This window comes from Buteo buteo, chromosome 2, assembly GCF_964188355.1.
Source record: "Buteo buteo chromosome 2, bButBut1.hap1.1, whole genome shotgun sequence".
Taxonomy (NCBI): domain Eukaryota; kingdom Metazoa; phylum Chordata; class Aves; order Accipitriformes; family Accipitridae; genus Buteo; species Buteo buteo.
In genome coordinates this window covers 5,959,301-5,980,805 of record NC_134172.1, presented here as the reverse complement: position 1 = coordinate 5,980,805, position 21,505 = coordinate 5,959,301, and the positions used below count along the sequence as shown (strand labels likewise).

The window sequence follows — 21,505 nt, the reverse complement described above, 5'->3', positions numbered from 1 at the left end:
AGGGATGGGTGAGCAGTGGGACTATACTTACAGTTCAAAGTAAAATTCTGCTTGGTGGTGAAATGCGAGGGAGCGGCTCTCCACCATTCTCATTTCTGTTTGGGTGAGTGTGGGAGAGAAGGCTTGTCTGCTTGATGCACCTGTGGAGTCCTTGTGAACTTCAGGAGGATTAAACAGTGCACCAAGAGAATATCCTCTTCAGCTCTACTGCTTAAGGAAACAGACTGTCTGAGAACAGCTGCACAGCATTTGGGAGACGTATTCAATACCATCTTTGATATCTGCTGTGAACATGGGTGATTCATTCAGATCCCAAAGTTTAACCATGAACTGTGGTCTAACCATTTACTCCATGAACCTACTGAGAGCCCTGAATAGTTGATATCTACCTTGTGAGTACTTTCCTTTCATTCATGTCCAAGCCCTGTCCCAGACTGGGAATCTGTTTCCAGCCTTGGTTGTGAGGCCCAGCCCAGACAAGACTGGTGTTGGTGTTCTCTGTAACCCCCCCAGCTGGTTAGGTCCCTTGCTTGGGAGGTAAGGGACATCTTCCTGAACTTTTCCCCATCTGGTTTGGTTGAGAACTCTTAAGTCCCTGCAGCCTGTAGGATATCCTGGGGCAAAGCTTTCTCAAGAGTTCCTCTTGGAATCTTTTTCCTACACACAAATAACTAAATAGTTTTCAGACAAAGGGTGCACAGCTTGATCATCCCTCTTCCTGGGTGAACATGCTAAATGCTTTTCTCTATAGTTTCTTTTTCTGTCTTGTAGAAATTTCTCAACCATGTTTGCATACCTTACACCAGCAGAGCACTCCTAGCTCAACCTGGAGTTCATTGCTTAAATATCATTTGAGAACTGGCCTTGTCTTTCCCCAGCAATCACCACTGCTTCCAGCAATTACACCTGGCAGCTTCCTTTTCTCACCTGTTAATCCCATTTCTGGGTATCTAACTCTCCCATGCAAGCCGTAGAGGTCCTGGGTATCTAGTTTGGGACTGTGAACTCTACAGAATAGCAGGTTGCATTAAACTTAGCTATTGCAGTGCCCCTTTGCAGACCTGGATTTTAGTATCTCGAAGCCAGGTGCCTAAGGTAGCTATAAGCTCAGGACCACCCGCTATCCACAGCTGCGGGAGCTTGGCTTTCTTGGTGGGATGTTTTGGGCCCCCTACTGCAAGAAGGACATCAAAGTGCTGGAGCGTGTCCAAAGAAGAGCAACAAAGCTAGTGAAGATTCTAGAGAACATGTCTTATGAGGAGTGGGTGAGGGAACTGGGGTTGTTTAGCCTGGAGAAAAGGAGGCTGAAGGGAGACCTTATTGCTCTACAACTACCTGAAAGGAGGTTGTAGTGAAGTGGGGGTCGGTCTCTTCTCCCAAGTAACAAGTGATGGAACTAGAGGAAATGGCCTCAAGTTGCGCCAGGTGAGGTTTAGATTGGATATTAGGAAAAACTTCTTCACCAGAAGAGTTGTCAAGCACTGGAATAGGCTGCCCAGGGAAGTGGTTGTGTCACCATCCCTGGAGACATTCAAAAAATGTGTAGATGTGGCACTTAAGGACGTGGTTTAGTGGTGGACTTGGCAGTGCTAGGTTAACGGCTGGACTCGATGATCTTAGTCTTTTCCAACCTAAAAGATTCTATGATTCTATGACAATGATGTTAAGCCTGATATTTATCATATGAAATAGGTGGCCTGCATATGGCTCGGTTCCCTGTCTGCAAAATGGGGAAGATAACCTTCCTATCACACAGGAGAAGAGAAATTCAATCCAAACCTTGAGGTGCTCACACTGTAGAAACAGCCGCCATGTGGACATCTAAGATGGAGCTTGGCGGGCTCAGGCTGTGATCCTTGTGTGGAGGAGGTGACTGTAGCAGTTTCCTGAGGTGAAACCTCATCTCTGTTGGCCAGGGCCCACAGTTTTCCATTGACCTGCTCATCCCCAAAGTCCTAGCCTCAGTGCACACAGTCTGAGATATATTTGCCTGTGGGCCAACAGCCAAACCCTTGGCAACACCCTGGGATCAAAAAGGTAGACACAGGCGGCTTTTGAGTGTAGTCTTCTGTGGCGGTTGATCTGAGGTGCGTTTGCTGTGGCTGGTGGCATGAACCCTGATCGCTCAGAGGGCTGAGCTGCCTTTCAGGAGTTCTGGGCAGCTGTAGCTCCCAGTAAGACCAGTGAGAGCCTTCTGGGAGCTGTGGCTGCTTGGTCCCTTTGGTAGGTGGAACTGCTGTGTACTTTGGCACAGGCATGAGTATAACGTGCTGTGTTGGCTGGAGTCAGTGCCAATGCCCGAGGCAACCTACAGAGGCTAAGACCTGGGTTTTATGAGATTAGGCAGAATGGCCCTGAATGAGGGGCAAAAACTTGTGGTCTTAATCTTAGCCTAGGGCAGCAGAAGGCCACGGAGCCACTCTGAAGTGCAGCTGTGTTGGGCGTTGGAAGCTTTGCAGGCTGTCCGCAGGACGTGGTACACCACGCAGTAATGTCAGGAGGGTCAAATTCCAGCTGGAGATACGAGGGCAACAGTCTGCCACTTACCAGGAAAACATTAGGACCTTTAGCTGCCTGATAGACACAGCACTGTGTAGCGCTCTGTTCTATTTAGCTTATAAAGAGCAGAGGATGAATTTTCCCTGCTGGGGGTCAAAGAAGTGGTTCTTGGAGGGAGAGCAGTGTACACCTTTCCCATCAAAAGGGAAGAGACTCTTATTTGTGAGATGTTCCCCGATTTCACCTGATGACCAAACACTAGGGAGACTGTGTCAGTGTGCAGGAACACAGGTTGCAGCAGTAGACAAGGCCACTGAGGATCTACCAGAGTAAATCCTTGGGTGCAGCTCACTGCTTTCTTGTAGCACCATTGCATGACCGTCTTCCCAGGAAGAATGTGTGGGGCTGTTTTGGGGCTGCATTGCCTGCAAACTCCAAGATCAGAGCAGCCCCAGAATAGCAGGCAGCAAGCCTAAGGTTTTGTCTCAGCCTTCTCCTCTTCCCACTAGCTGAATTGGTGATGTGACCTTTAAGCTCTCTCCTTGCAGATGTTTTTTTGTTGTGATTTTTTATGTCTGTTCCTTGGTAGATGAGAACTTGGAAGAAAATGTTAGAGTTCGGCAAGCTGGAGGGCATGGGGGCTCTGTTTTCCATCTGCCTTCTTGGGTTCCTCCCTCATCCCCCGATTCCCAAGCAGCTCACTGCAAGGATCTGGCTTCCTCTGTTTACCCTAAAGTGTGACACTGCCGTGCTCCGGTGTTTGTTCAATCCCTTCCAGCTCCTGATCGCACTGAAATCCCAGGAAGATTTGGACAAAGCGATGGAACAGTTGGAGCTGAGCCCTTCCCTGAAGAGCCTGCGGATCCTTGTGAGCGCTCCAAAGAAAGCGAATGTGAGTCCTTCACCTTCTCTGCTCTTTTGTGTCTGGAGCGAGATGCCGTGTTATTGTGTTGGGGAGTGGAAACGAGTCTCTTGACGGTGCAGAGCAGAGGGCAAGCTGGTCATGAGGGGGGTCAGCCCTGCTTTGGCTCAGCTGCTCAGAAATCTTCCTGTGGTGGCAGCACAGAGACTGAGCTCAGTTCCCTCTAGCTGCTCCTGCATCCTGTGAAGGGTTAAATACCATCCTGATTCTCAAACAAGGTTAAACCCCAAGAGAACCCCTTGTGCTTTCTGCCTAGGAATGGTGTCGCCATTCCTCTGTAGCCTCTCCTCCACATACAAGGTGATGCCCTGGCCCTTGCCATACTGGGTGGCAGCATGGGGACTGTTCCCTCCATGTGGTGCTGCAGTATGAAAGGCCAGGAAGAGCAAACTGGAGAATCCTTCAGTCTCATGCAGGACTGTCTTTTTTTCCGTATTTATGTATTTGTTTTTCCCGAGCTCAGTGGTTTTGCAGTTAAGTCTGTTAGCTTGACCTTGCCTGCACAGAGTGTCTTGCCAAAGCACATGTCGTGCTGCCCCAAGCATAGGCTGTAAAGCAAGGGATTTGCAGATGTTGCAACTCTGTTTCTTCCTTATTTCCTAGAAGTACCAGCAAGACTGGGAGTCTTGAAACTCACAGTGCTTGTCCTCATGCTGCCGTTGGTGCTTGCAGCTCCTGGAACTTTGCTCCTTTTGAGAGGCTCTCAGAAAGTGCAGCGATCAGACTCCTAGGGGAAACTGAGCCATCAGTTGGGGTTTCCTCGATCCTGGGCAGAAATGGGGCAATCTGCCCTAGCAGCTGTGGGAACATAACAGTATTGCAAGTCAGCTACTAAGAGCAGGGAAGCCAGGTAGATTCATGCATACCTTTGAGAGTAGGTCCATCTCTTCCTGAAGCATGTAACCGTGCTCCTGCACATCAGAACATACGGTTCCAAGGTCATACATAAAACTGTCACAAAATCACAGCGCACTGTAGCATGTTGTTTTGGTAAGACTCAGTCACTATCATTTAAGTTACCAGCTGGATATGCATTTCTCTGCTTTCCCCTTTATATGTCTTCCCTAGCAGAGCCTGGTCCTCCACTCTGTTCATCTGCTCTGTCACAAAGGAACCTCTGCAGTGCCTGGGCTGCCACTGAAGTCTAGGGAGCATGGAAGAGAGGCTCTGATTTTGGGATTGCAAACTTAGGTTCAGGCCAGGCATCAGTATCTGTATCTGTCTGGAAATAATGCAGTGCAAAAACAGTCTTTTATGTCAAATATCTGTATTTACCATTATCAACTGGACCTTATTAGAGTATTTCAGTAACAGATGTGAATTGTTTGTGGATGATTTTTGGATCACTCTAAATTATATGCATAATTTTGTTTGTTGTTGTTTTGGGGTTTTTTTAATAGTTCTTGGGTAATATGGTAATGGGGAGCCAAATACAGGGTTTCACATGGTGTGTCCACAAGGGCTCTGGCTGATTCTGATCATTCCCTTTGTCTGACTACCAGCTACTCCAGCCAAACAACAGTAAACAGCACGAAATGAGGATCTCCAGATCCATGGGTGATATCATGGGATCCCTGTACAAAGACTCCGAGAGGACGCGGAAGTATTCAACAGGTCAGTGAAATGCAATGCTTTGTGGGGCGTTTTGTGCTATTACAAGCTGCCCACCATCCCCTTTCTCTTTTCTGTCACAACCCTGTAGTTGCTACAGTCTGGGCGGCCACCCTGATATCTCCCACCAGTAACTCAGTGCAGTTGCTGCTTATCCTCAGCCCGAGGAAGAGACTTTGCAAGCTGCACAGGTCGGATGAGGTTGTGCTGAGCAGAGGCATGCTGGGCATGAAAGCTAAGAAGAACAGGGGATCTGACGTGTAATTTGAGGGGGGAAATGCACTGATAAAAATCTCCAGTGAATTCGATGCTACTGAGCTTTATCAAAGTGAAGAATGAGGATCTACAAAAAGCCAAGGCTTTTTGAGACCTTGACATACTTATTCCTTTAACCACCTGCTGTTCTCTTGGTGTCGCTTCCCCTTTCCCAGTTAGCAGAATAATGTAGCTGAATGGGCTTGGGTTCCTTAGCTCCTGAGCTGGGACCAGCTTTACCACATGAGGACCAAATATGTGTCTCCATGCCACCAATCTGTTCTTGCTGGTGAAATGAAGTCTGTGGTAGCTGCTTTTGTGGTTTCTCAGGAGAACGGATGTGCACAGTGTTTTGCAGTGGTCGCATGTCAGATGAAGGGGAGCATCCCTTTCCTTCAGAGGTGCTGGGAGTAGATACCTGCAGCCTCTGAAGCCAGGCTGGCAAATGCCTAGTGTCTTCTTGCAGCCCTGCAGGGACTGGAGTTTGTAGCCTTGTGTGGTCTTTTCTTTGGTTTTCTGTGCTTGAGTTTATGCTTTTCTTGCTTTCTAAAATACCCTGAGCTTTTTGAAATGACGAGTACTCTTGATAAACTGTCTGTAGGACCTTTTGTGTGAAGAACTGTGTAGGATTTTGTAGAGAGCAGGGTTCCTTGTGCAGAACTAGTAAAGCAACCCATAGGACTGTATAGCAGGGGTATAATTATTTGTATTACAACCTATAGGCAGGACTAACGATTTTGTCATACAGTGGATGTTCTCTGCCATGTCTGTGGGTGCTGGTCACAGAGTAATTTCCACAGATCCCTATTGTTTTCGTACAATTACTCAACTGTAGAAATGACAGCATCAGAGGCCTCGAATAAAGTGGGGCCCTCCTATACAAATATACATGAAGATATACTTCATCCTCCAAAGATCCTCTGTACTAATATGGCAGCAAACAGTTCCAAACTCTTTTCCCTGTGCAACAAAAGAGTATTTTTCTCCAAGGATTTGCCCTTTCTCTGTCTCATAGCCTGTGCTGCCTTGATAACATACCCTGTGGTTTGTTGCATCTCAGACAATGATATATAGGAAATGTTCTTCCAGGACAGGTCCATTATAACCCCTTGTGCAGCCCTGCCCAACTCTTACCGAAGCCAGGGGTGGGTGGTACATGTACAAGAGCTCTCTTTGGGGCTGGTGTTTGGATGTACTAGGGTTGTCTTTTTCTATTGTGTTTTTTTTCCTAGCTCACATGGCTCTTGAGAGTTTGCCCAGAGTCTGGCAGAGTCACTAGATGAGCCTGAATGAAATGCACACACAAATACATGGTAAGGCACAGAGCCTCAGCAGAAACTGTGCTTGAGCAAAACATCTCTGCTGCTCTTTTTTTGGCACTTGTTAAGCTGTTAATGTAAGCCAGCAAAGAGCTGTGGCACCGGGAGCTGTCACTGATGTGTGAACTGAGCGTGATGGGCAGAATTGATTCCATGTGTAGCTGTGCTAGGGAGATCAGTTCTTGCAACGTTAGACTTTCCTACTAACTTTTATGCCATGCTTTGGCCTTTCCTTACTGTTTTGGAGCTGCTGTAATACCAAGACAGTTCCTGACCAGGACTGCACCACTGACTGTGAGGTGTCACTGCCTTGAAGAGCACCCTGTAGGTAAGACAAGGCAGACAAAGGAAAAGATATCAGCTCTGCAAGGGCAAGAGCCTGAGGTACAGATGGATTTTGAGAGAATGCCTGAGTAGCAGAGTGGAGGAACGGGTGTAATGTGCTGGTTTAATCTAGGTAATGGAAGAGAAGTACTGGGCAGCACCAGATGTAGGATGTAGAGTGTGCTAACGTTGGGATCTTCAGGATGGTCTGCATGTTGATTGCTAATGCACCAAAACCAGTGTCCTGGGTGCTGTTAACATAGTTAGGTAGCAAAAGTAACCAATGCATGCTACAGTCATCCTTTTTTTTTTTTTTTTTTTTTTTTCTTCTCCATGCAGACCCTCAGTCTTGCTCTGAGTTTGAAAAGAGGTTGCAACAAAGTCTATGCGTGGTAACATGGAGTTATCTGGTGTCTGTATGAAGCTACTGCAGCTCTGCTTAGGAGGTGTTTGCAGTCCAGCAGATTCATTTTTTTGACCTCCTGAGTCAGAACTGGGTAATCTAGCAGCTGGGCAGAAACTCCAGCAAGTTGAAAGGGAGAGCAGTGTTTCAAACGGAGCATAAAACTGAACATCAGGCAATAGACAGAGATGATCCTGTGTTGTGGTTCCATGAACCAGGGATTTCACTGAATTGGGTGGATAGTCAAAAGGCAGCCTAAGAGGCTGGGATTTCTGTAGGAGAAACTATTCTTCACTTGCAGTTGCAAGGTATTTCAGTGTTTGCTTTTGCTGTCATTAAAGTGGTTGCTGTCAAAAGAGGATCTTAACTCAGTTCAGCTTTTCTCTTGAAACCACATTTAAAAGGAGATTTAAAGTGACTTTATAAAAAAAGGTGGTTCAGGGTCATGTTCTCAGTGTTTCTGGGATGTCTCATGATTTTCTGCTGACTCTGCCATGTTAGCAGCAGCAAAAAATAATAAAACTGCATGTTGTTGGCACAAGCACATTGGAAGGGGGGTAGATGTTCTGGGGAAGATATGGCTATTTTTGCTACTGCTGGACAGAAAATGTCTTGACTCCATGTCCCTGAAAAACCTTATGCAAAGTCAATATTTTCTTCCCCCCCCCCCTTTTTCAGTGGAAATCCCCCCCCCCTTCTTTTTTTTTGGGGGGGGGGGGGTAGTGGAAAATGTTTCAGTTTCTTAGTGTCCAGCATCTGCAAATGTTCAGCTGAGTGCCAGGAAACTTTGGCTAAAATCTATTTGGGTTCTGGATTTTCAGATAACTGAGGGTTGTTTTTATTTACTTGGAGGAAATACATGTTTCAGAACATTATCCACAAATTATTCAGGAGCCCCATTCCAGAATCACTGTTTCAGTGTAAACATTTGCCAAAAGCTTGCTTCCTCCCTCGCCACCCCCAGTGGCAAACCAGGTTGCTGAGCCATGGCATCATGTGCCTGCCAGCCCTCTCCAGACCAGGAGCAAACGCTGGTTGAGTCCAGGCTGTCAAATACGGACTAGCCATGGGAACAGCAGGACTTTCGCCTTGGAGAATTGCCACCATAGTGATGGTGCCCAGGTTTTCATGGGTGCCGGGACACGTGTGCAGCAGCATCTAACCCCTGCTAGCACACTGGAAGGATTTGAATGCAGATCTCCAGAGAGAGATGGCGCAAAGACTTTGCTGGTGCACAGGCTCGCCAGATGACTCTGAGAAACAAAGGCCTGGAGGTGATATCTGTGCCATTAAATTCACAGGGCCAGGACACGAGCACTGGTTGGCCATTGAGGAGGTTGCTTAATCATATAGCCCGTTCCCTGGCCAACCCTGTACTGTTGACTGCCGTCCTAGCAGTGCCCAGGTACAAACTGGGGTAGCATGGGCTAGGGACCTGTTGCAGGAGTTGGGATGGATGAGACCCCCCCCCCCTCTATTTTGAGAAGAGGAGGAGTATTTGGCTGTGTGCATCATGCCAGCTGCTTTAGGGCTTAGAAAATGGGCTCTGTCCTGCTTATTAGTATAGAAGTAACCTGATGTTTGCCTTAAAGCAAGATCTAGGAATCCATTCTCAAAGGGTCAGCATGGAGAGGAGGGAGACTTGTAGGGGTCCCACTGAAAAAGAAGATATCAAGGGAGATTTGATCTATATGCTCACACCTCCCCTCGACAATCACAGGGTGAGAAATTTCCTGCAGGTTTACCTCTTCTTGTGCTGCTGCATCCTGAGCCCTGTGTTTCTGCCAGGGCTCAGCGGAGCGGCACATCTTGATGTCATGTCCCTCGTTCAGCTCTGTGGCGACGTCATCCCAGGGCTGGGCTCTCCATGGCTGCAGCTGTGAGCGTAGGCGGCTGCCAACAAACCCTCCCCAGCTCTGACTTGTAAGGGGCTTCTCTCCTCCATCGGGACCCCTGCTTGATGCTGATCGGTGATGGATGAAGTTTTGCGAAGGACCTGCCAGGGCAGGGAAAGGGTGAAGCCAGGGAATGTGAAGGTGGAGGGAGGCCAACCCTGGCACAGGGGAGCTGGCTGTACGTGCAGCACCACAAACTCTGCACATACTGCATGAAAGACACTTCTTAAATAAAAATAACAGAAGGGAGCATGAAAGACCCCAGTAGATGCCAGCAGTGACTGTAAGTCTCCGTGCTGGCCTGGTTCACCCTGCTCAGGACATGCTGTGCCCTAGTCTCAAATATATAGCTTTACATTAGTGTGTGTAACATGGAGCAGGAATCCCTTCCCAAAGCACCTTGCTTCAAAGGGTAACCGAGGTCAGATGCTCAACTGGTGCCAATCTGCAGAGTTTCTCCAAGTTCAGGAGTCCTGAAAAGACCTGCTGAGATCCGGCCAGTATTTGGCTTATAAAGAAGTGCCTCAGAGCCTGCCCCATCCCCACTGGGTCTGAGGACTGGAGCTGACATGTAATCCTGTCGACCCCAGGAGGACAGTCCCATGAGGGTCTCCTCTCTCTGCCTGGTGCTGCTGCTGTTTCTTGAGTATTAGGTCAAGTGCGAAGACCATCTGTGATGTGTCAAACAGGCACATCTGCACTCGTCTGTCCATTTCTTCCTCTGCCTCTGGGTTGGTAAAGCAGCATTATCTAATATATCCAATATGCCTTGTGTTGCCCCCACTATGAATTATGCCTGCCATTGAGTACCACAGTTGCTCTTTCTCCCTGACCGCTATTTTCCATTCCCCCCACCAGCAGCACTGAGATTGCCTGAGGTTTTGTTAACGGGGCACGATAGGGCTGGAAGCAGGGGGAATCAACCTTGGGCTCTGGGGCTCTGCTCTCAACACCTCCTCATGTTCCTCCCAGGCGGATGGGCATGCATGGTTGCAAAGCAGCAGCAATCAGTGCTCCTGGAGGTGTGAAGCTGCATAAATTACTTTGAGCAGTTCTTCTACCCAAACAGCCTGGCTCAAAGGGATCTGGTTCAATCCAGCAGTTTGCAGGTGTGCAAAAGCCTAAGCATTTTGTTTAACTTCCTTGCCTGCTGGGAAATGGCTAGTGTCTTATCCCCTTTTACAGTTTTTGGCAGGAAGTGTGACTCTGGAAGGTCAAACAAAACTGACCTGATGACTGGGAGCAGTTGTTACAGGGAAAGGCTTGATGTGAGATCATGCAAAGTCTTTATGCTTGTGATAAATCTCATTTAACTCCCTGGGTTCAAAGTCAAACAGGGCACATGCAGCTCTTTGTAAAATCCAAGTCAAAGACTTTCTGGGCAATGAGTGGGTTATTGCAGCAAGAGGTCCCAGCACTGCACGAGCAGACCCACACCTCATCATAGCAGTAACAGAAATGCTCAACAGAGCTAAGATACAGTGGTTACACCATGCCAAATCCTTTAGCAGCTTTTTGGAGCAAGAGCCACCCAAATGCCCTTATGCTGCATTCTGGATTGACATCTGCTAAGCAACCGAGGGGATGATAATGCAGTGATTTATCCAGGGTGCCCGAACTGTTAAATGGTTAAACGTTTGTTTATTTATCTTCAAAGAGAGGATGCCGTACTTCCCAACTGGTTTTGTTTTTAGGGCTGGTGGAAAGCCAGTTCATTATGAGCGCCGCAGCACTCGAGAGATTCTCTCCCCTTGATCTTGGCATTACTTCAGTTGGACTTTTTTCACTGTGTTCTTATCCTGCAGGAAATCTGTGGAGGAGAAAATAGGAAGAAGAAAAAAAGTAACTCAAAGCCATATGACTCTTATTTTTACAATCTGAGCAAGGAGTCTGTAGGAAGATGTACCATGGGACAGAGATATCTATGTATTTGCTATAAATCCAGCAAGCCTGATTTAGTGATCTTTAATGCTGGTGTGACACTGTTAACGTTAGAGCTCCTGATGCCTATCAGCTTAAGTGAAAGGTGGGGACTTGGATTTGCAGTGTTGATCACGCTGATGGATTTATGCCAGAGATCAATCTGGCACAGTAACTGTGATGCGGGATAGCAGCAGAAGAGGCAGAAGTGTTGCGCTGATTGATCAGTGTTGACTATTCATGATGGGATAGGCCCCTTCCCAGTACTTTCTCTTGCAATACTGTGCTTAGCCTGGGCATGTTGTTACCAAATGGTAGTAATGAACCAAAGAGTTGGCAAGAGTGCTGTAAAAACAGATACAAAGCGTAAGGAAATGCATCTCCATGTGCTTTCTAACTCTTCAAGGATGGGTGCTTTCTAGAAGTCTGCTTGAAAACAAGTTGGTTTGTTGTGTGAAGGCTCACGTTGCACAATGCTGCCTGGTTAAAGCTCCAGCATGGAACAGCACGGACCTCTGTCAGCAATTCCTTGCCTTGAAGTGATGACAGCCCAGGGATGGAGGGGAGGGACTGCAGAAAGACAAGCAGAGCCAAGCCTGTGCATCTGGGCCAAGTGAGGGCAACACTCCCTAAAGCCTGAAAAGGCACAAGGAATTAGTTAGGGTGGATTTGGGTGAATAAGGGGAAGGAATGGGACGTCCACGTAAGGAAGCTGTGGAATTCTCTTCCAGAATAGAAAACCCCCTTCTGCAAAAGAGCCCTGAGGGGGAGCCTGTGAAAGCCTTGCTGTCTGTGCTGAGGTGCAAACTTAGGGGTTTCCAGGTGGCTCTGCCTGGTGTGGAGGCTCTGCCAGCTGCAAGTGTGGAGCCTCTGGGGCTACAGACGGGGGAGACAACTCTCCCTTGGCAGGACATGGGACGAGCTGATCCCGTAGATTGTTCCCCTCCCCATGGTTCTCGGCTTTGAGGGCTGGTTTTTCTTCCTCTTTACTTTCGTATAGGAAGGGGGAGAGAAGAGGGGTATTTGAGTTCAAATTGTTTTCCATATAACAAGTGTTAAAGTGATGTTGCACTGAGTTCACCTGAGCTGTTCCCCAGATTGCTGAACAAGGCAGTGATGTGATCCAGGGAGGAAATGCCTGGAGGTCAAAGAGGGGAGGTGGGTTTGGAGTTTGTGTTTTGCTTTGAGATTGACTGATTGTATCACAACAAAACTCTGGAGCCCTTTTCTTTCTGACATTGACAAAGCACCTGGATACAGTGCACAGCTCTTAGTATCTAGGGTAGGTTGAAGGCCAAGACTGCTAGATGTTGCGTGGCCCCACAGTAACAAACTGTCCCTGTTGTAAAAGCACGGATGCCCGTGAATAGTATCGCGTCTCTAGCTCCTCTGTTTCCTTCCACACAAGTTCAAACCCAGCAGCATCTCCAGGAGGTCTGTGATCACTGGAACACTGTCTCTGGAAGGACTTGGATGTGGCAAGTCCTCTCCTTGACCTGTGCCTTTCCCATGTCCTAGGCTCTCTGCACACTGGCCGGAGTTCTCCACCCCCAGGGAGTGTTCCTGAAGAGCAGCAGCAGATCGCTCGCCAAGGATCCTATACCAGCATCAACAGCGAGGGCGAGTTCATCCCCGAGACCATGGATCAGAATGTAAGTGGGCCAGGGCGTATGGGTTAAACCAGGACAGTGTTAGGCACGAGGGAGGCTGGACTGTGAGTGCCATTCCCACCATTAAATTCCCAGCGGGCCCCATGCATGGGGCTCAGGCCAGCTTTTTCCAGGAATGGGCGCCCCCAGGCTTGGCATGCTCAAGAAACAGCAGGCCTGATTTCCAAGAACCCTAAAAGCCAGCTGCAGTAGTGATAGGAACATGCTCAGGCACCCTCAGGTAGCTCTGGATTAGCATAGATCTGGGACACGCATGCACGCCAGCTGTTGGGCCCTCGTGGCCGCAGCCTTCCCGGATCCCGGGGACCACGAGGGAGTGTGCCGAGCAACCGATTGCCTGCGATTGCAACAGCCTGGGGATGTCAGCAGCTCTTGCTTCTTCTCGTGTGCTGTTTCTGCCTGAGCTCCAGTTACAGTTCTTGGCCCTGCCCACAGCCTCTCTCTGCGGTTTTGTCTCTCTGTCCCTCCCCCGTATATTTTTTTTTTCCCTCTCTTAATAAGGAGTTTGGATATTCCAATGTCTCAGTAATAAAAGAGCAGCTAGTTCTTCAGCACTGTGATGAGCAGTACCTCTTCCTCCAGTCAATCTGGTACCCACGATGGGGGAAACTCTGCAGTGTCAAGGGACCAGAGGGGGAGCAGCTTACATCTCCCTCTCCGTTTGCATCTCTGTTCAACCTATAGCTCCAAAGAGCTTAGTATAAGTCCTGAGAAGTCAGCTGGGCTGTCTGGGCACAAAATTCATTCTTGCAAAGCTCCTGGAAGGGCAGGACTAGGTCCACAATTTGCAGGAGGGTTGGCCATGCAGGAGGGCCACAGAGGGACATCTGGAAGGCACTAAGCTCGCTCCAGGAGGCTGCTATGACAGCCCCCAAGGATTCTGCCTGGGGAGACGTTAATTTCCTACACTCAAGTAGCACCCACTGGTTTCCCTTTTGTGTGCAGGCTGTGCCAGTGTTTCCATGGCAAAGTTGTGTTTTCAACAGTTTATTATACAGCCATTAATAAAATAAGAAGTCACTCCGGGTGAGTCTTGGCAGCATCAGAGTGCAGATGTATTTTGTGCTCCGTGCAGCCAAAAGTTGGCTTTCTATTGTTTTCACATGCCTTCCAAACACGTTTGGTAGGATTAAGACAAACTGTGTCTGTGTGCAGGGGGAGGGTCTGCATGAACCCTCCTGGGTGTAAATCAGCACAGCTCCACTGGCCGTTAATGGAGCTCCGTTAGCATTAGCTGAGCCCTGAGCCTGCTCCTGATGAAGGTTCCCAGATGCTCTACTTGCTTTTCCCCAGCATCACTCTGTGGGTGGCCTGCTGCCCTTCTCTGGCAAATTAAATGCAGGAAAAAGAGGATTTGGGGATGGTTTGGGGTTTTGGTTTTTTATCTATTCTCATTGAGCAGCCATGCTTTTCCCCATATGGGCTTTGCCCTCAGAATATTCTTGTGCCTGGTAGAAAACCACTTACAAGCTGGTGCTTGCTGCCTTTTGGGGGATGCCCCTGTGCAAGCCTGTGATGTAACTGCGGTCTTTGCCTTGACACCAGCTTGGCAGATGAACAGAGGTTGAGTATGGAGCCTGCTCAGATTCCCAGTTCTATGCTTTTGAGAAATGAGTCTCTTTCAGCATTATTTTAACTGCTGGGGGAGACCTGGCATGGCTGACAGAGGTGGGGAGTGGGGTCTAGCAGGGGTCTTGCTCCTCTTTGGCTAGTGCATTTTGAAGGATAAGGCTTTGGGGTAAAAACTGGGAAGCAGAGAAAAATCGCACTTTCCAATTGGGACTGTCCTGCCAAAACAATGCGAGCTGTTATGACAACCGGTGGAGGAGGTTGAACGCAGGAATAGCGCATGGAAAGGGAGGCTGTTGCTGTACAGAAGGAAGGAGCAGCGATGTGGGTCCAGGAGCCAGCAAAGGGTGACTCCACGTGGTGTTTAACCCTCGTTGCTCAGCTTTCCTGGGAACGTGCTAGGCTTGGGGCTGGCTTCGGAGTAGGGGTTAGCGAGTGTCTACAATGGGTCTGCAGCCAGGAGGAAACATTGTACTGACCACAGCATAGCGTGGCCCTGAGCAAGCACTGCTCCGCGTAAAAGTGCACATAGCCCCTAGGTTTGCTACTCAATACAAAACCTCTATTGTTACTAACCAGCTATAAATAACCCCGTCCAGTACAATGTCTCATCCAGGAAGCAACACAACTTCAGCTTTTGACTCACTGAGCTAGTGAGAGCCAAGCCAGTTCCTCCAGCCAAAAGCCCTGGTGATGCTTCACTTATCACCAGAGAGGAAGGCTGGTCTTGTGTGCCAGGACACCTTGGGGAAGTCAGGAGTCCAGGGCTGTGATCCTGGCTGTGGCGCACAATAGCTGCTTGGCCTTGGGCACATCATTTGTGCCCTGATTTTTTTTTTTTTAATTACGTTTTTTTTTTTTTTTTAAACAAATACTTGAGCACTTTGAATCTCATTGACTTCTCAGCATGGTTTCAACATCAGGGTGCTAATTATCTTTGCCTCAGCTTCCCTACTAGTAAATAGCAGTTGGAAAGAACAATAATCCAAAGAGGGCACCATAAATGGATTTCCATAGGGAAGAAAACTTTTGTTAGATTGGATCTCATCTCTACTGGAGCTGGCATCAGCTGGTGTAAATCAGCTGTCTTCAGTGGAGCCTTGTTGACTCTGCAGAGGTCTGCTAGTACTGGAGCTTGAAGAGCTACAGTGTATGGTTTCATTGTTTTCCCTTTTCTTTCACTGTCAGATGCTTGAAGCTTTCATCAGCCCCGATGAGTCACTGTCTGGGAGCTGCCAGTCGCTGGACAGATCTGTGGACAGGTGAGTCGTGCACGTCACCAAGTTCAGAAGCTGAAATGCAGCCTCCGCTCCATAGTGGGAGAAGAGTGGGATTAGTGGTATCCCCTGAGGTTCCTGTTGGGATGAGGATGCACCTGAGAAAAACAAATTTCTCCTGAATGCTAAAAACCAGATCCTAGCACAGACATCTGTGTGATGGTATGATTTGAATTGCAGTAATCTGAGTTGGACAAAGTAGCTGGGGATCTGCGGACAGCCTGGCTTTGTGTGCCCCAGTTTTCTGCTTCGATCAGATCCCTTTCCTACCCCCGTGGCTTTCTGCAGTCACCAGGTCAATACTCTCTTAGCCTCTACGTGCCACGTCCTCCCCAGGCATGCTGTCTGCTCTCCATTGACCACTTGTAAATTCGGCAGCCCCTGTACACTGCCAGCAGCCACAGGCGTGTCAGTCAAGGTGCTGAGGACACCAGACGAGCAACAACTAAGTTTAGCTTCTCAGCAGGAAGCAACTAGGACACGTTGTACTAACACAGGCTGCAATTCAATAGTTGGTGCGGCTGGTTGGTCCAAGCTCACACGTGCACAGCAACTGTATGTCTGCTGCTGTGCACAGTAGGCTGTGTATAAGACACAGTGTCCTTTTGGGAAGCAGTATATCTTTTTTTCCATCTGCATCAAAGATTATTTTTTTTTCCCCCCCGTTGTGTTTGCCATACAGCATCGAGGCTGTGTTCCAGCAGGTCTGCGTTGTGTTGATTTGATTGTGTAGCGTGCTTTGGGTTTGCAGCAATCTGTGCTTTGGATCTGTCTCAGCATCGAGGTCCGTTTCCTTTTTGTGGCTTTTAATAATTTCCTGTGATGTATTTGCTCATTGTTGCTGCTGTATCGAAGCTGGATTCCTTGTGCTCCCAGGCTCTATGCCCCAGCTTTGCTTTTGCATAGACTTTGCTAGGAAGAACAGAAGGAGCATGGCGTGGTTGTAACAGTTGATTGTGAACTGAGAGAAGAGTGTTAGGCATGGTTGCGAGAGGGTAGTATGGATTGATGTCACATACAAAGAAGCAGGCAGCTGTTGTCAGTCATGGGGTTTAGGAGCTGGAAAAGGCACGAGGAGGGCTGTGTTCTTCAAAGGCAGAAAGAGGAGTAAGTATGTCTATTCCTGCAAAGATGTAGCTGAGCCCTTGCAGCCAATTGCTTGAGATAGCATTAGCCTCAAGAGGGCACAGCTAGTCACCAGGCATCGTGACAAGTCTGATGCTAAGAAATAACACAACAAATTCGTCTTTGCTGTAGCAAACCTGCTGTGATCAGCTTTGACTGAGTAGATTTCAGAGCACTTTACAAAGCAGATTTCTACTACTATGGCCATTTTGTTAAAAGGGAGAGTGGAAAAGCAACCTGTGCAGATCACCCGGTTGGCCTTTACAGAGGCTGGGGTGAAATTAGGATTGCTGAGATCCCCTTGCAGGGCTTTATCATCCTCTCAGTGTAGTATAAAGACCTTGAGCCTTGAAGCACCAGTCCTGCACTCTCCCTCCTGGTCTTCTGTGAAGGTGCGTGTGCCCAGTTGTGGTACAGACCTTCCTGCATGGGGAATGTGGGGGATGATGTTGCAGAGAAGGGGAGACCCGCATGAAGGACTCCAGTGTGTACATCTGCAGCAACTCAGCAATGTTCATAGAAAGCAGAGTTGCACGGTTGAAAGCTTGACCTTGAGAGAAGAGACATCTACAGCCCTGCTTTTGTGCCATCTTGTGCATAGGTGCTATGGTCTTTGGCTGCTTCTTTTCAGCCTGGTGACTGTGTTTCTTGCAGCATCCCTTTTGTTTGCCACAGGAACAAGCTGTGATCCAGCAAAAAACCAATCTTCATTCTTGTGCAAGTTGAGGATGGGAGCTCAGTTTGGTCTACTGGACTGATCAGTGCATCTTGTGGTGTAGCCTGTCCTTTCTGCTTGTAATCACTTCCTAATTCATTCCATAGCCTTTCTGATATAATAAAGTGTATCTTTTTTTTTTTTTTTTCATCTCTTTGCAGCCCTCCCTTTACCCAAACCCCTGTTCCTGGAAGGAAGACCCATCCCAAAGACAGTCTTGATTGCATGGGTAAGCACTCTTGGAGGTTTGTAGTTGCTTAAAAGTACGAAAAGCATGTAGTAAAGAGACTGGATAAAGGTTATTAGAGGGATGGTACTGCATGAAAAGTAATTAAAAACAATCAATCAAACAAACCAGCTCCATTTCTTAGTTTACACTTCAAAAATGACCCTGCAATGATCAAACATGAATGTTTCCTAAACTCAAAAGACCCAGAGCATGAAGCACAGGCAGGGCTGATCTTGTCATCATTAACCCTTCTTGGCTCTGTAGTAATAGTGGTAGCATTGAAGAACCTTTGGGCCTGGTTTGGGAATCAATTTACAGCAACAACAGTCCAAACTGGGTAGCAAGAGCCCTGAAGTAAATGGATGCAAGCAAGTAAAGCTGTTTGAAAGATCAGAGTTGAGTTCTGTGTTGGAAGAAGTTGCTGAGGGGGCCTTGCTCTTGTATTTGGAGACAACTGCGAGGTTCTGCCAAGCTGGAAACAGCTTTGTGGGATCACCTTTTGTCTCTGTTAGTACCCATGACCTGCACTTTCTGAATCCTGACTTCCTACATAGCAAAACCCAAGTCCCAAACTCTCTAGGGAGTTATACCTCTTCCACTTGCATTAATAATTGTCTGTAATACTGCAAATGCTGTTAGAGAAAGTGTATTGGTAACTTGCAAGGATCTTAGGTTACTGCTTAATCACTTATAAACATCCAGCTGGTTAAATCATGGAAACTCTGTAATATTGTAATGACTTTCACTATTAAAAATGAGCAAATAGGAGTCAGCCTGTGGCATGATAACTCAGTTCTGGCCTGAGGCAGGATTTCTAGACTGAACTGTAGACATGAAGCTGCAGTCACTCCACGTCACTGAAGGTTTTAATACATCCCTAGAGGTAGGGGAGGTATTTTGCTTTGAGACACCACTCTGCATCGTTGCTCACACGTGGCTTGCTGAGAACCTTTTGACCTGTCCTTGTTGCTTTTCTTGCTGACCGTATTTCAGCCATTATGCACTCCTCTTGCGCGCTGCTGTAATGGGGAAATCATGCTGAAGTGCAGCAGAGGCCAGGAACGGTCTCCAAGGAGCGGCTCCTGGCCCCAGGCTAAGACAAACAAACAATCAGAATGGACTGTGTCATTAGAGTTGGATGGAGGAAAAACAGGAGGTGAAAGATGGGGGGGGAAGTGACAGATATTTTAATCTCAAATTATTCGGTGCTACCAGCAATGGCTTTCTATGCAGCATTTTTTTAATTAAGAAAATATGTCCTTATCTCCTATGTCCATCCATCTCTCTCCTAATCTCATGTCTAATCTAAACTCTGATGGTCTTTAATCCCTTCTGTATATTCTAACTCTATCTTTCTAGCATTTAATCAAAGTAAATATAAAAGTTTGGAGCTCTGGGGTGTATATTGGTCTCTGTCTTTCAGAGGTCAGGAGTTGCATCTGAAACGAAAGAGGGGAGAGATTGTCCGGTGTTAGCCAAGTGCTGGATTTTTGCATTTCCCTGGAAATAGCTGATATCAGAACAGAGGTTTTGGAGTAAATGGATCTGGGCCTGACCCTGCCTGGCAGTTCTGTTTCCACGCTAATTTTTGCATTTTTCCATGTACAAATAAGATGTTTAGTGCTCTGTCTTGGAAATCAGGTGTAGTCTATGTTAATCCCCTGCCTTGTATTTGAACAGTGTAGGCCAGGGTCCATAAAGCAACCAGTTAAACCTCTTTGATTTCGGGGCACCAAGACCAGTGAGTCTAGCCCTTATTTTCCACTAAGGAGGCTGTCACTGTGGACAGATTTTGGAGTGAGCCTTGGGAAATATATGGTCATGTAAATGAACAGCTTGTCACTTTGTTCTTGCCTGTAATTCAGCATGAAGACCAGAATGCTTTCCCATAAGAAATGCTCTGGGCATTTGATACTAAGCTGATCTCAGAAACACGTGTCTTCTTCCCTCCTGTCAGATTTCGACATCCCGTTCTGCGAGAGGTTTGGTAAAGGTGGGACCTTCCCGAGGCAGTACCACCTCTCCCAAAGTCGCAAGGACTACAGTGACGGTAAGAAAATGACGGAGGGTAGGGGGGGAGGGAGGTGCTCAGTCCAAGGTCTCGATGGCTTGTGACAATGCCTAGGACTGGAGAGACTTGGGAAGGAGAGGTTTCTAATAAAGGGAGAACCACCAAGTAATTTGTGATTCACTTGTGTATTCTGAAGAGCATCCTCTGTAAGACCTTGTGGGTCTGGGTTTAGGAAGTGCTGAGCATCTACAGCATGTATGAAAGTCAGTGCTCAGCATCTCCTCTGCTTACACCTGTTTTAACTTCACCACATGGATGACTGGCATTTCTCATCCCTGGCAATATCAACCTTTCTGTTCCCCTAAATTGCTTGCTTTTGAGGATGCTTGTTTGTGACCTTTACAGCAGGTTTCTCACAGAGCTGTAGGAAATCCCCTAGCAATTTCAGGGTAGCAGTATCTGTTCACATCTCTGTTTTAAGCTGGTAAGCTCTGAGCTTCGGGGACCACTCCATCACCTTCTTGCTCCTCTTCCTTTCATTGTATGAGACTGCAAGTGGTGGGAGGCAAAACTGAATAAGAATCAAATTCCCTTGGAAAAAAAAATACTCAGGACATGCAGACAGCATATTGAGCCTCCCAGACTGAATTTCATCTCTCACTGATACCACCCTTGTGAAAGCAGTTATCACGAGATCTGGCACTGCTTGTGTGGTCATTTGTATTGTGGACTTAGGGGATGGCAGGGATAATTTGCAGAGTAAATCCCTGCCTGGTCAGAGTTTATTTGTGATTAACAACCAACAAAACCCCTAATGTAATTAAACCATTGGGTACCCACTGGAAACATCTGCATTAGATGTAATGCCTGCTGTTAACAACTCTTAAATTGAATTAAAAATGTTCCCAGGGCTTTGCTTTGGTTTCATTAAACTTATTTTGTTTAATTTGAAGAGGTGCATCACTGGGTCTGGGAAGCAATGTAAAAAGGTGGTAATAGGTAGATCCAAGCTGGTGTGTGCATTCTTGCTATAACTCTTCCCCTTTTCTCCTGCAGGCCGGAGGACTTTCCCCAGGAGTTACTTCCCACAGGAGAACCTGTTTCAGCTTGTCCCTTCTAGCCGAACTAAGAGCTTTAATGGGGACAGCAAGCTCAGCACCTTGCAGTACGACGAGTACAGGCCCAAATGGTGGAACAATTGTGAAAAAGGTCTGCAGGTCTTCAGCACCTCCCCTACAAAAGCTAGGAACTGTAAGTGAATCAAAGCCACTAGTGTCTGAGGTCTCAGTGCATCCAGGTCTTGACAGAAAATTGTGTTACCATGACCTGCTGAGTTCCTGGGTGTCAGCTAAGCTAACCATGTGTGAATGCACTTTGATTCCACCCCCAACATGAGGCTCACTGCGCTTACTTATGTCTCAGTGAGGAAGATTTAATACAACACACTGTATCTTACCTTGGCCTTGAGCTGAGATTGTGTGTAGGGTCAGCTGGTGTTCATCACTTGCTGAGTGTGTTGGACTGTCGGTGTGCTTGTGCAGCAGAAGCTTCCAGGAGACTTGGGATGTGGGAGCGAATGCGTACAGAAGCTCTGTTCTTTGGCTTACATTGCTGTCATCCCAGCACCCAAAGGTGATGTTGCAGGCTGCTCTGGTATTGCAAGACTGCCCATGCTATAGAATTTGGTGCATTCTGGGCCTGTTTGTTGATGGATAACAACCTAGGAATGACCAGTGAGATAAAACTCTTTACTGGTCCCTG

General features: G+C 47.5%; 1 protein-coding gene across 2 annotated transcripts in view; it reads left to right on the top strand.

Annotated features, from left to right (window-relative positions):
* LOC142038778 (mitogen-activated protein kinase kinase kinase 3-like) overlaps positions 1-21,505 on the top strand; it is an 84,504-nt gene that overhangs the window by 53,368 nt on the left and 9,631 nt on the right. For both annotated transcript variants that reach the window (XM_075044547.1, XM_075044536.1), the window contains exons 6-12: positions 3,278-3,391; positions 4,924-5,035; positions 12,667-12,800; positions 15,576-15,649; positions 17,666-17,733; positions 19,691-19,783; positions 20,801-20,995. In XM_075044547.1, coding sequence (XP_074900648.1) covers positions 3,278-3,391; positions 4,924-5,035; positions 12,667-12,800; positions 15,576-15,649; positions 17,666-17,733; positions 19,691-19,783; positions 20,801-20,995 — 790 coding nt within the window. The remainder of the gene's footprint in view (positions 1-3,277; positions 3,392-4,923; positions 5,036-12,666; positions 12,801-15,575; positions 15,650-17,665; positions 17,734-19,690; positions 19,784-20,800; positions 20,996-21,505) is intronic.